This window comes from Anguilla rostrata, chromosome 11 (genome assembly GCF_018555375.3).
Source record: "Anguilla rostrata isolate EN2019 chromosome 11, ASM1855537v3, whole genome shotgun sequence".
In the NCBI taxonomy this organism is placed as follows: Eukaryota; Metazoa; Chordata; class Actinopteri; order Anguilliformes; family Anguillidae; genus Anguilla; species Anguilla rostrata.
Window position 1 is genome coordinate 2,354,296 of NC_057943.1, and position 12,848 is coordinate 2,367,143.

General features: G+C 44.9%; 1 protein-coding gene across 1 annotated transcript; it reads right to left on the reverse strand.

The window, feature by feature from the left end:
- Positions 1 to 1,707: 1,707 nt before the first annotated feature.
- Positions 1,708 to 12,349, reverse strand: LOC135235199 (vesicle-associated membrane protein 3-like). The gene is made up of 5 exons (XM_064300475.1): positions 12,197 to 12,349; positions 9,465 to 9,540; positions 7,050 to 7,208; positions 3,903 to 3,954; positions 1,708 to 2,692 (listed from the first exon to the last, which is right to left on the reverse strand). Coding segments are annotated over exons 1-5 (306 nt in total). The 5' UTR covers positions 12,199 to 12,349; the 3' UTR covers positions 1,708 to 2,675.
- Between the last annotated feature and the right edge of the window lie 499 nt (positions 12,350 to 12,848).

Consider the following 12,848-nt stretch of genomic DNA (forward strand, 5'->3'; position numbering starts at 1 on the left):
CATTATTCTTCTTCGCACAGTAAAATAGCAAGGAAAATAGGTGTATGGTAATCACCAACTGGAGAAAATGAAGGTACATGCTGAGTGCTATAGCAAAATTAACATCTTTAACCGATGCAGATAAATCCAGTGCACAGAGAACTTAAATGAACAGGTCTTTTAATTAATTTTATAAGAGCAAAAACAGGACAGGAATGAAAATGAAAAAGACTGTAGCTAATACAAGCGATAGGATATACATTCACAAACACATACCGTACAACTAAAGGATTGTACAAAAAAAAAAAACATAAACAAAGGAGGGAAAAAAAAAAGACATTTTGGTTGACCTTTTGACATTGAATGACCTTGGGCTCCAGTAACAGCCAGTGTTTTATACTTAGACCAAGTCACTTCCCCTCTGCACACACATCGCTATGGAAACACCTGATTGCCTTGACTACAGCTGTTGCTAGGATGTAAAAGAGACTGCAGGTCTTTTGGTTTAGGTTACTCCTAATCAATCACGTAAAGACATCCGCACCGCAAGGCATTAAACCAGGTCTGAGTTCATTGGTTGGAGAAAGTGCACGAGAGCACTGGGAACCATGGGCATAAAGGACTAAGATGGAACCAGTCAACATCTGTAATAACAATATAAAAGAGCGTTTCAGAATAATGTTAAAATACACAGGGAAAAGGCATACATGCAATGTACATGTAGAGGACAGAATGGAAGGCAAGGCCAGTGCACAGCTGGAGCACCTCTGTGTCTGAAGGAGGACCAGCCGGCTGCTCTAGTCCCAGACTGAGCTCTCAGGCAGCTGGCCTGCGGTCGCTCTGCGCTTGTGACTGAACGCACAGTCACGGCCGTCCCGGAGAGCAGGTGCGCGTGCGTCCTCTCCCCAATTCCCTCTCCCTTTATCTCTGACTGACTGACAGGCTAACTGACAGACTGCCTGAGTGACTGACTGACGCACTGCCTGACAGACTGACTGACACACTGACTGAGGCACTGACTGACAGACTGACTGCCTGACTGACTGACAGACTGACGCACTGACTGACAGACTGACTGACTGCCTGACTGACAGGCTAACTGACTGACTGAGTGCCTGCCTGACTGACTGAGTCACTGAGTGACTGACTGACGCACTGACTGACAGACGGACAGACTGACTGACTGACTGACAGACTGACTGACAGACTGACTGACTGACTGACTGACTGACTGACGCACTGACTGACAGACTGACAGACGGACAGACTGACTGACTGACTGACAGACTGACTGACAGACTGACTGACTGCCTGACTGACTGACTGAGTGACTGACTGACGCACTGACTGACTGAGTGACTGACTGACGCACTGACTGACAGACTGACTGATTGACAGACTGACAGACTGACGTGGTAACAGCACAGGAGTCACGCTGCTCCGGAAACATCAGCATGACTGGCAGGCTCGCAAGATCAGGCCCGAAAAAATCACCTCAAATCAAGCTCCTTCATTACAATTTTAAACTCTACAGAGCATTACACACTTTTTTACGCATAGAAGCTAACTGAGGCCTGTCCAGCATCTTTACACATTTAGCACGTTAAGACTCAAGTTATTCGAATAATTAATGGATGCAGAACAGGGAGATATACAGGTGGATACAATTAAATAAAGATAAAGTTCTGCATAATACTGTGAAGACAGCACTGAGGTGTACAGTATGTCGCTGATAAGCTTCTGCAACGTGCATTAGTTTGGACACCCGTCTAGAGCATCAAGTCTATATGGCACTGGAGTTCAAGCTATTCTTTCCGACTTGTGGAATTATCATTTAGTTAGGGGGGGGGGGGGGGGTCCTTCCTGTGACATCATTACCCTGAAGGAGACTTCCATCACAGATGTAGTTAAAATATATCGTGTCCTTACAGCTTGAGTGACAGTTAGGGGAGCAATGAGGGGCGATGGGGGATTAGGACAATTCTAAGGGTCCTGGCTGACTAGGGTAACCCTCAAAAAATATTGGAATATAGGATTTTCTGTGAGATGTTTTCATGGGGCCCAAAATCCCTGGTGGCACCCCCTGGGGACAGTTAAAGGTTTCACAAGCTTATTTAAAACATTATGACCTAAACGTAAACAAATATTCAGGTCACATGGCCTGGTGTTTTAAAAATGACTCTGCACAATGCAAATCAAAAAACGGACACACTCATTTGAGGTTCTATCTGAAAGCCTTCCTTGTGGACGCGAACAACTAAGGATTACCGCAATTAGAATAGTTAGTGTATTACAATTATATCTGTCAAATCTATCACCCAAAATATTTCTATTTAATTGTTTTTAAATGTGGAAACGATTTTAAAAGGGTGTTCCCCCCTTTTCATATAAAGACCATGCCTAATACAGTATATATAATACAGTAAAAAATATTTAGCTGACAATGTAATTCTCTCATTTCTTCATGTTTATGTTTTCTTGACCATTAATGTCACCAGTAAATATTTTAGACTGGTAGGATGAAAAAACAGTAGCACAAAAAAAAAAAAAAATTCAACAACAACAAAAAAAAAAACAGGCACTTCTTGAATTAGGCCACATCAATTATTGAAGATAAAATAAAAATGGCAGGTCGGGGTTTGGCACGGTCTTCGATGGAAACGTGTTCCTCCAGCCCTTCTTCTCTGTGCTTTGCTTTATGACTGACTCCAAACTAAACAGACAAAAAAAAAAAGTGATAAGGGTTAGTTTAGTGCAGGGCTGCCCAACCCTGTTCCTGGAGATCTACCGTCCTGTAGGTTTTCACTCCAACCCTAACAAAGCTCACCTCACTCAACAGCTAGAGATCGCGTCGATCTGCTAATAAATAGGAGAATGTGTGCCAAACTGGAGTAGACATGAACCTCGGGGACGGCAGAGCTCTGGGAACAGGGTTGGGCTGCCCTGGTTTAGAAGAAACCCTGTCCTATATTTAGCAAACAATATTTCATATTTATTTATGCTCCATCTGTTTTTGTTGAGTTATCGTTTTATTTAGGGTGAGGCCATGTATAAGGCCCTTGGGCTTCTTGCCTCTCCCTGCACTATTTCACTGTTTTTAAAAAATATCTTCTGTTTCTGTTTTACATTTTAATTGCGCTAAATGAAATCGAATCAGAATCAAATCAAGAAGACGAGAGCCCAGGAGCGAACCTCCCTCTGTGCTCCTGCTGAGCTCTGCGTGCTCCAGGGGAGCGTCAGCATCAGGGCAGGCCCCCTGAGAGCCATGAACTCAGTCACCTCCCGCGGCTGCGAGCTTCAGAGCGCTCAGCGCTGTCCAGCGCCTACGACCGCGCCGCGCTCCGGGCGGCCGCGCGGACGGCCGGGTGGGGGAGGGGCAGGCAGCGTGATAGGCTCACCGGGCCCTTAGTCTCTCCCGCGTGACCGCCAACAGCAAGCAAACCGCACGGCACTGCCATTCATTTACGTTCTCCAGGGTAAGCTGAATCCTCTTAAACCCGGAGGTGAGCGGGTTCATTCTACTCTGTGCATTCTACACCGTGCATTCCACCCTGGATTCTACTCTGTGCATTCCACCCTGGATTCTACTCTGGGCATTCTACTCTGGGCATTCCACTCTGTGCATTCTATTACTGTGGTTCACTCTGTGATTTATTACCCGAGGCATTCTGATGTGATGTGTGATTGCCACTCTGGCCATCTGCAGCAGGACAGGGGCCATTCAGTACTCGAGTCATGAGCCACCCTGGATTTTACTCTGGGCATTCTACTCTGTGCATTCTACTCTGGGGATTCCACTCTGGGCATTCTACTCCGTGCATTCCACCCTGGATTCTACTCTGGGCATTCCACTCTGTGCATTCTATTCACTCGATGCTGTTTACTCTGTAAGAAAAATTCTAATTACCCAGACGGACACTTACTGATGATGATGATGATGATGATGAGAACAACAGCAATCAAAATGGCCCACATCTGCAGACAGGACAGGACAGGACACATTATCAGTGTAACACTTTCAGAGTCACATGAGCATGAATAAAGCAGTGATGCGCTGCCAGATCCATGTTTACAGTACAGCCCATAATCATCTGCACTGAAAGGGCAGCCAGAGACATTGGAGATTTTGCTGGGGAAAAGTAAACATGGAAAGGGCAATTTAAAACTCATTAAATCAATGCACTGTCAGAGGACTCCAAGGTCATATGCCAAATTCTTGAAGGAGAACACCGGATATTAGATTTGGCACCGGTTTTGTAAGACGTACACGATGCTCCTTCCTACACTAACATTTCCAGAGCCTGAAGTCTCGTGAAGTGCAGCACATGACTACAGCCATTCTGCAGTCGTGGCACTTTATTCAGAGCCAATTCTGAATTGGCCGTTAATGATTGACAGCAGAGTGTAGGCCTTTGCCAGATGAAAAGCTTTTGGCGCTGAAATATACAGGCAAAAATGTGCTGAGCGTGGCTGGCTGCAATGTGTGGAAAGCTTCCTGGCTTTTAGGTACACTGTGCTGTGCATGTGATCTTTTTATATACCACTTTATCTTTGGTATAACTTGGGCAAATATGTTAGTAGCTTGTTTTCTCCTCATGCATTCTACCGTGTATAAAAAATCACAGAATTCCACCATTACTGTTCTCACAATTAAAGTAAAAGTAAATAAAAGGACTTCAAACCATCTTATTAAAATTGTACAAAAATGGCCGTCTTCATAGAGATACAGCAGGCTGCAATATACAATAAGCCTTTTGTTATGCTAACCGCTGACATTCATGGAGCATGAATCATGAAATGACCTTAGTTTGCAGGCAGTGGGGAAAAGTATGAAAAAGAAAACTTGTGCTTTCCTTGGAGAGCTTAACCCTTTAAGGGGTGAGGATCACCAGTACGTGATTAGAATGTTCTTAACCGAACATTCTAATGCTGATGTCACAATCACGGCTGACAACGACGACTTGGAATTTTTAAATGGTTAATGTTGATGGCATGCAACTCTATCTGCCATTAAGGAGAATTCCCCCGCCTCCCCCGCCCGCCCGCCCGCCCGCCCGCCCGCCCACCCCCCCGCTGTGCGAAAGGTGCGTTCTGAGATGCTGTTGGTTACACGTGGGCGCTCGCGTGCCCCTGCTGGGCTCCAGGTAGAGCCGCCGCCCAGCCAGCCATCCAAACACACCTCCTCAGACGTGCTGCACATGTGCACCCTGCATTTCTTCTTCCTGTTTCCATTTTGTTTTTGTTTTTTTTTTGTTTTTTTTATGATGCAGCTAATTAAGATATCGTGGTTATGCACAATCTGGGGGAAAAAAACAGAAGAGCTGGTGCTCCTAGTACAACAAAACGTACAGGGCAGCTGCAATACTGCTGGGTGCCATAACTCTGTATTACCCTATAATATAATATGTTACATACACTATGACTGAATGCCAGCACAACCCAAGCAGGGATAGTAGGTGGACTCACTATTTCAGACAAGGAACAGACTGGGATTTGAAGGTAGTTTTCTCTGTTTTTTATATTTGGAGGTTTCTATGACAGAAGTGTTTCCTTCTGATTTGAGTGAATGGCGCTTCTCTCTCCTTCTTATACTTTGTTTCAGGTTGTAAAAACTCCCCACCGAGATGAAAGACATAAGCAGTGGACTGCCACACTGGAGCAGAACCACACCAGTGTGAGGGTACCCAAAAACCAGTTAGATGGAAAAGGTGGGGTACCCAGTTGGACAGTAGTTAGAATGGACAGAACCAAGGAGGTACCCTCGTAGTTAGGCCATGTATTTAAAAAAATACACATACGAAAAGGACTGTTTGATCCCCTTAAAAAAAAAACAATCACAAAAACAAACAAACAAAAAAACACGCTACCCGGCTAAGTCCTGCCATAGGGGTTGGTTGTGTACCTGTCACACACACACACATGCGTGGGCCCGCACACACACATGCACGTGTGCACACACACAAACACACACACACACACACGCATAGTTTGCATTGAGGAGGAGCACAATGTTATGTGGGGACATTCCTCTCCACAGATCAGGTCGCACAGGAATTCACCCGGAACAACGGCCCGAGTCAGGCGGCAGAACATTCAGTACTTTAATCACAGGCTGTCCTTAAATTAAACGGAGATGTGCTCTGAACAAAACGCTTCTGTCACCGTTCCAAACGCCAGGCTTCAAAGCTGATTCACAGTAACGGAGGATTATGTAACCTGTCAGTCTGGGACAACCCATCAAAAGCAAAAACCTACACACTAATGATAGCGCAGCGTACCATGCAGTATCATCATCAAGCTAATTATACTAATCCCATAAAGAGATATTTATCCTAAAAAAAGATGACCTCAGTTATGTTACATGCCACCCAACACCAATAAATGATTTATAGGGTTGAAAACATATGAATGAACAAGAAATCAATACTTGTGTGTCCATGTATGGGAGTGTCTATGAGGATAAACAATGACAACCTAGCATTCTCCCACACACACACACACACACACGCACTCACACTCGCACTCACACTCGCACTCTCACTCACTCACTCACTCACTCACTCACTCACTCACTCACTCACTCACTCACACACGCACACACTCGCATGCACACACACACGCACGCACTCACTCACACACACACGCACACACACCTACACACACACACACGCACGCACGCACACACCTACACAAACACACACACACACACACACTCACTCGCGCACACACTCGCATGCACACACACGCATGCATGCACGCACTCACACACACTCGCACACACACATCCACTCACGCACACACGCACACACACACACTCACTCACTCACACCCCTCCACACACACGCACACGTACACATACTCACACACACACACTCACACACACCTGCTGTGGAAATTCGACTGGCACCTCCCACAGTAGCGCCACAAGACCATGGTCTCTTGCTGAAAGCTGTCGACCACCCCAAGCGCCAAGGCACCCCCAGCACCATACCTTGCAGCTCTTGCCCCCCCCCAGCACCCGTGCCCCCCCACCCCCGCCTGAGCCACATGCCCCCCCTCCAGCACCGTACCTTGCAGTTCTTCCACCAGTACTTCCTCTTCAGCTTGGCGGCGTTGGTCTCGAACTGGGAGGCCCCGGCCTGCAGGGCCTCGGCCCGGTCGTCCAGCTCCGACAGCTTCTGGTCCCGCTCCAGAACCTTCCCCACGTTCACCCGCATGATGTCCACCACCTGGGACGGGACAGGAGCAGAGACGCGTCACGCCAGCGTGGCGTCCGCCACCGGAGACACATCGCACGCACCTGCTCATGATGTCACACAAAACTGACAGGACACAAGCTAATCGCCTGCAGTGTGTAATCCACTGCACAGTGTGTAATCCACTGCAGTGTGTAATCCACTGCACAGTGTGTAATCCACTGCACAGTGTGTAATCCACTGCAGTGTGTAATCCACTGCACAGTGTGTAATCCACTGCATAGTGTGTAATCCACTGCAGTGTGTAATTACATTGCATTACATTACAGGCATTTAGCAGACGCTCTTATCCAGAGCGACTTACACAACTTGGATTACATTGTATCCATTTATACAGCTGGATATATACTGAAGCAATTTCGGTTAAGTACCTTGCTCAAGGGCACAACGGCAGTGTCCTTACCCGGGAATCGAACCTGCGACCTTTCGGTTACAAGCCCAGTTCCTTACCCACTGTGCTTCACTCCTCCGTCCTCCGTAATCCACTGCACATTGTGTAATCCACTGCATAGTGTGCAATCCACTGCATACTGTGTAATCCACTGCTGAGTGTAATTCACTGCATAGTGTGTAATCCACTGCTGAGTGTGTAATCTACTGCATAGTGTGTAATCCACTGCTGAGTGTAATCCACTGCATAGTGTGTAATCCACTGCTGAGTGTAATCCACTGCATAATTTGTAGTCCACTGCAAAGTGTGTAATTCTAGTTTAGTGAGGACTTTAGTGCATATTCCCCCCAGGGAAAATGACAGGAACTTTTTTATCCTGGGCTGGTGCACCACTTGCAGTTGGATGTAACAATACAGGCTGGGCTGATGAAGTCATGCTCAATGTCATTTGTTTTTTTGGCAAGGAGTCGTGAGAAGATACTCTGTGCCTAAGACAGGCTACCTATCCTGACATAGGTTTCAAAATTGAAATCACTTCCATATATCAAAGATCTTCATACATTTCATAAGTTTATATCACAGTGAAGATGCTAATTTGAAAGATGCAAGATTCCAATAGCCATATATCAATTAAGCTACATACCATGTTTTAAAATAACATTTCCTCAATTATTTCAATATGCCTAGTAAGCAAGCTACAAAATAAAGTCAACATTGCGTTTACCAGACAATTTAAATATCGGTCAAGTGGTACAGTTAACCCGGCAAAACCGACCTTAATGAGACCAGACTGGAAAATCGATAGGCTTCCTGAAAAGCCGGATAAAAATAAACAGGGCAGTTGACGCGATTTCAGTAAGTGAATAGGCTAAATTGAATTCATCGGATAATTCGTCGGATAATTTGGTAGGCCTGGGTAGGAGACAGTTATGCGGGAGCTTGCTGTAATTTAATTTCGCGAAACAGGGCACAATCACGCGCTCAGAAGCGCCTTTGTTTTGCATCGCGACATTCGATGCAATAATACTTTCTCTCGTGCCTGGTGGGCAGGCAGGCGCGGGACTCGTTTGCTGCGCAGAATCATCGCCTCGCTAATATCCGAGGAGATAGACTATATTCCAGCGGTGGACCGAGAAAAGGTGATTGAGCGACGCCCAGTGGTTGGACACTGGTATGCAAGAGGTATGCATGCCCATTTCACACTTTATTATAATAATAATAATAATTATTATTATTATTATGTTAATTAATTGGTACCCGCCAATTAATTTAAAAAAACAACAATGTATAGGTGTAATGCATCATGAGGTGTCAAGTCTGTTTTGCAACACAAGCCGATTCTCGTTTCCCCTGTGACCTCACAATGGTTCTCCTTGCAGTGCAACGTCTGCGTTTATTTCTGCCCCGCCGCCACAGACCGGTATCTCATAGCAACAGAATATGACAGGCGCAAGGCTAGGCTCAATCTGTGTCTGTGAAACTGGTCAGACTTAAGCTTTTTATACAAACCTTGCGCTTAGTTCCTTTTAAAACTGACACTACGTTACCTGTTAAAATAGCCATTAGTGGTGCTGGATCATCGAACACCCAAATATTGTTTAACATCAACAGCCCAAATGATACATGTCAAAAGTTCTACGGTCATAACGGACCCTACAAAGACTTGACTAATGAATAAATGTCTGTACAGAATCGTAAGCGGGGGTCCTGATAAAAGGGAATGATGGACAGAACACCGTAGGGAAGGTAGGAGCGGCTCTGGGCTGCAGCTCAGATCCGAGCTCTTACCTCATCACCTCATCCACCTGGTTCTGCGGCTCGAACCTCTGAGCTCTTACCTCATCCACCTGGTTCTGCGTCTGCTGCAGCTTCCTGCTGCCGTCCGCTCCCCTGGATCCTTCCGGAACAGACGACCTGCCAATCAAACTCACAGCCTCAACCGTTTGACTTCACCAGCAAACACTGAATTTACAGCGCCCTCCATAATGTTTGGGACAAATATATTTCCCCCTGATTTGGCTCTGTGCTCCACAATTTTTGACTTGTAATCAAACAATTATAAGGTGTAAGAGAACTTGCAGTATACAATCTTGATTCTAGGCTTTAGATTGCCTTTGGAGTCTGCTGTCGGTGTTTGTCAACATGAGGACCAAAGTTGTGTCAATGAAAGTCAAAGAAGCCATTATGAGACATGAGAAGAGAAAACCAACCAAAACTGTACGCTAACCAAAATCGACTGTTTGGAACATCGTTACGACGAAAGAGGGCACTGGTGAGCTCAGTATTTGCTAAGGGCCCGGTAGGCCACAGAAGAACTCATTACATTACATTACATTCATTTGGCAGATGCTTTTATCCAAAGCGACGTACAAAGAGTGCATTTCATGGTCATAGACAACTGCTGAACACGGGTTCAGTAAGGTACAATACTTATTTTGTACAGCTATTTCTAGCCGAGAACACAGTGAACACTATTCTGGCCTAACCTCTGAAAAGCCAACTGGGCAGAAGAATAAGCTGCAGTATTAGGACAAATACAAATTACCAAGAAGTGCTGGGATGGGGCAACATGTAACAAGTGACATGAAAAGGGGTTTAAAGTGATATATACAGCGTGGTGGTGGTTAGTCTAGGTATAGGCTAGTCTGAAGAGATGAGTCTTCAGGCCACGGCGGAAGATGGGTAATGAGGGGGAGGTTCGGAGAGGGACGGGGAGTTCGTTCCACCACTGGGGAGCTAGGGTGGAGAAGCTCTGTGATCCCTTTGGGCGGGTGGGAGGGGTTACAAGGCGCCCTGCTGCCGCAGAGCGGAGTGGTCGAGCAAGCACATAGAATCGAGTCATGTCCTGCAAGTAGATGGGGGCTGTCCTGTTGGCAGCGGTGTAGGCAGGGGTCAGGGCTTTGAACCGGATCCTGGCGGCGACCGGTAGCCAGTGAAGTGATCGCAGCAGAGGAGTGACGTGGGAGAATTTGGGGAGGTTGTAGATGAGTCGGGCAGCGGCATTCTGAATCATCTGTAGAACTCTACCGTTGACGATGGTAGAATTCTCATCATAACGAAGGAAAACCCCCAAACATATCCAAAACACTCTTCAGTAGGCAGGCGTGGATGTGTCCGTGACTATCGACTACAGAAGACTTCACAAACCGAACTACAGAGGCTACATTGCAAGATAGAATCCAACAGTTAACTGCAAAAATAGGATGGCCAGGTTAGATCTTCCTAAGAATAACCTAAAAGAGCCTGTAAAAGTGCTGTAATTTCCATATGGTGAAACCAAAATGTCTAAAAATACACCTAACTTAAAGCTGAGAATATGCACTTTAACCTCATATGAATAATTCGACTGCAAATCACAAATCACCAAATTTAGCTCTGTAGCCTACTCTCCTCTTTGTGGAGTACAGAGCTAAATCAAGAATAAATGGTGGGCACTGTAAATCATTTATGGCCTCAATGACTAATCAAATTAGACAATCGAAAGAAGACAGTGCGTTCTGACTGGACTATTTTGATTTAATAAGACCGCAGATCTGGTCCATAACTGCTTTCATAACCCACCATTACCACTGCGAATGTCTCGGTATTGGTAGACTTCCGAGGCCCAGAAAACAGCCAAAGCCTTTCTGCGACAGATCGAGTCTGTTGCATTAAGGAGGAATTTCTTTTGCGAAAAAATCATGGCACCCTTACATTCCAGATGCTGTAAGATATTATAATTCCAAAAGTATGTCCTCATATCACGCACTGTTCTAACCAGAAGAATCATTGCTATTCTTTTTTTTTTTTTTTTTTGCTTGGGGAGGAGGGAATTGTGGAGTGAAGATTTCCATATCCGGTAACGTTACACAAGGCGTTTGGAACAAACAGTACAGATATTATACAATATCGGCTTATTTCACTCATTATGACAGGCCAGGTAAAACAAACAAGTCAAACATAAGATAATCAATGTAACGTCGAGTGATTATTAACCTAACGACATTACGTTGTACTCCCATAGTTGCTGCGAAGTTTGCTGGCTAACTAGCCAACTTCATAAACACTGGTAACTTCATAACTTATAGCACTTAACAACACTAGTTTTCGTTTTAGTTGTTTTTTCGTAGTGCAAACAGGGTAGTTTGCTCGGAATTCTGGAAATGATCAGCGTGGATGACAGAAAAATAAAGTTTGCTAGTGAAACAGCTGGCGTTACACATGAACGGAGGAAATCAACATTGACGTTAGCTTAACTAATAAAAGTTTACTATTTTTCTAAATTAGGCTAATTTAACTAAGAACAGGCGAGCGAACTTGTTTTTTTTTTTTTTTTGCGACCAAGACACAGTTAATCGTAAAAGGCCTAGGTTACGTGTTCCCTATGAACTACGGGACAATTTCTCAAAATCCCCGGTGATCTCCGGATCCAGGACTGAGTTCATCCCGGAGCCACTCCTATACTTTAGGCGTAGCGTTAGCCACTAGCATTTACCAAGTAGCTAGATAACTTAGCTACAACCTACTTTTTTGTCGAGTAAACTGCGTGGGCTAACGTCAACCTATATAAAAAAGACGGGTGAATACTTACATGTTTCTGGTTCAATGGAAGAATAATAACCCAAGAGAAGCTGACGAACTAGCTAAAGGCGATGCCAACAAACTCACCGAACCTTTTCCTACCTCGGAGCAAAGTATTAAAGACACAGTACACACACAGTGCTGAACACTGCGGTTTTAACGGGGGGAAAGTTTTTCAAAGCACGCCAATTACACCAGAGTAACATTTCAGAGTAGAAAAAACAAGAGGTAACTTGGGAAACCTACTGTATTAACCAAATAAATCGGTTACACAGACGTAAATGGATAATGTTAAACGAATAACCAAATAAATGGGTTGGACTAGGAGTGATAAAGGCTAGAATATAACTATGGTATTTTTGAATCCATGAAATAAAATTTCAAATGATTTCTTGAATCGGCCAAATTGAAATGGAAGTGGTTGTTATACGTCACTGGTTTGTACGATAGCAGCTTCTGTGTCAGAATAGATTTTGCGGTGTGTTGTTATAACAGTGGTGTCGCACTCACCGTATAAAAAACAATATTTCATTTATGGACCTTTAGGCCCTGTCACCTTGTCAAATATTTGATTTTCATAAAGAGTACTGTCAAACGTGCCTCTGCCTGTCAGTGACCATGGAGACCAGATCATAATGACGGAATAAAACCACAGTGTAACT

Bases quoted from the DNA above. Each gene is read 5' to 3' on its own strand.
- LOC135235199 (XM_064300475.1), bottom strand. The intron at 7,209-9,464 runs GTAAGAGCTCAG...GTCCCGTCCCAG, and splicing joins CGCAGAACCAGGTGGATGAG to GTGGTGGACATCATGCGGGT. The intron at 3,955-7,049 runs GTACGGTGCTGG...TCCTGTCTGCAG, and splicing joins ACTGGTGGAAGAACTGCAAG to ATGTGGGCCATTTTGATTGC.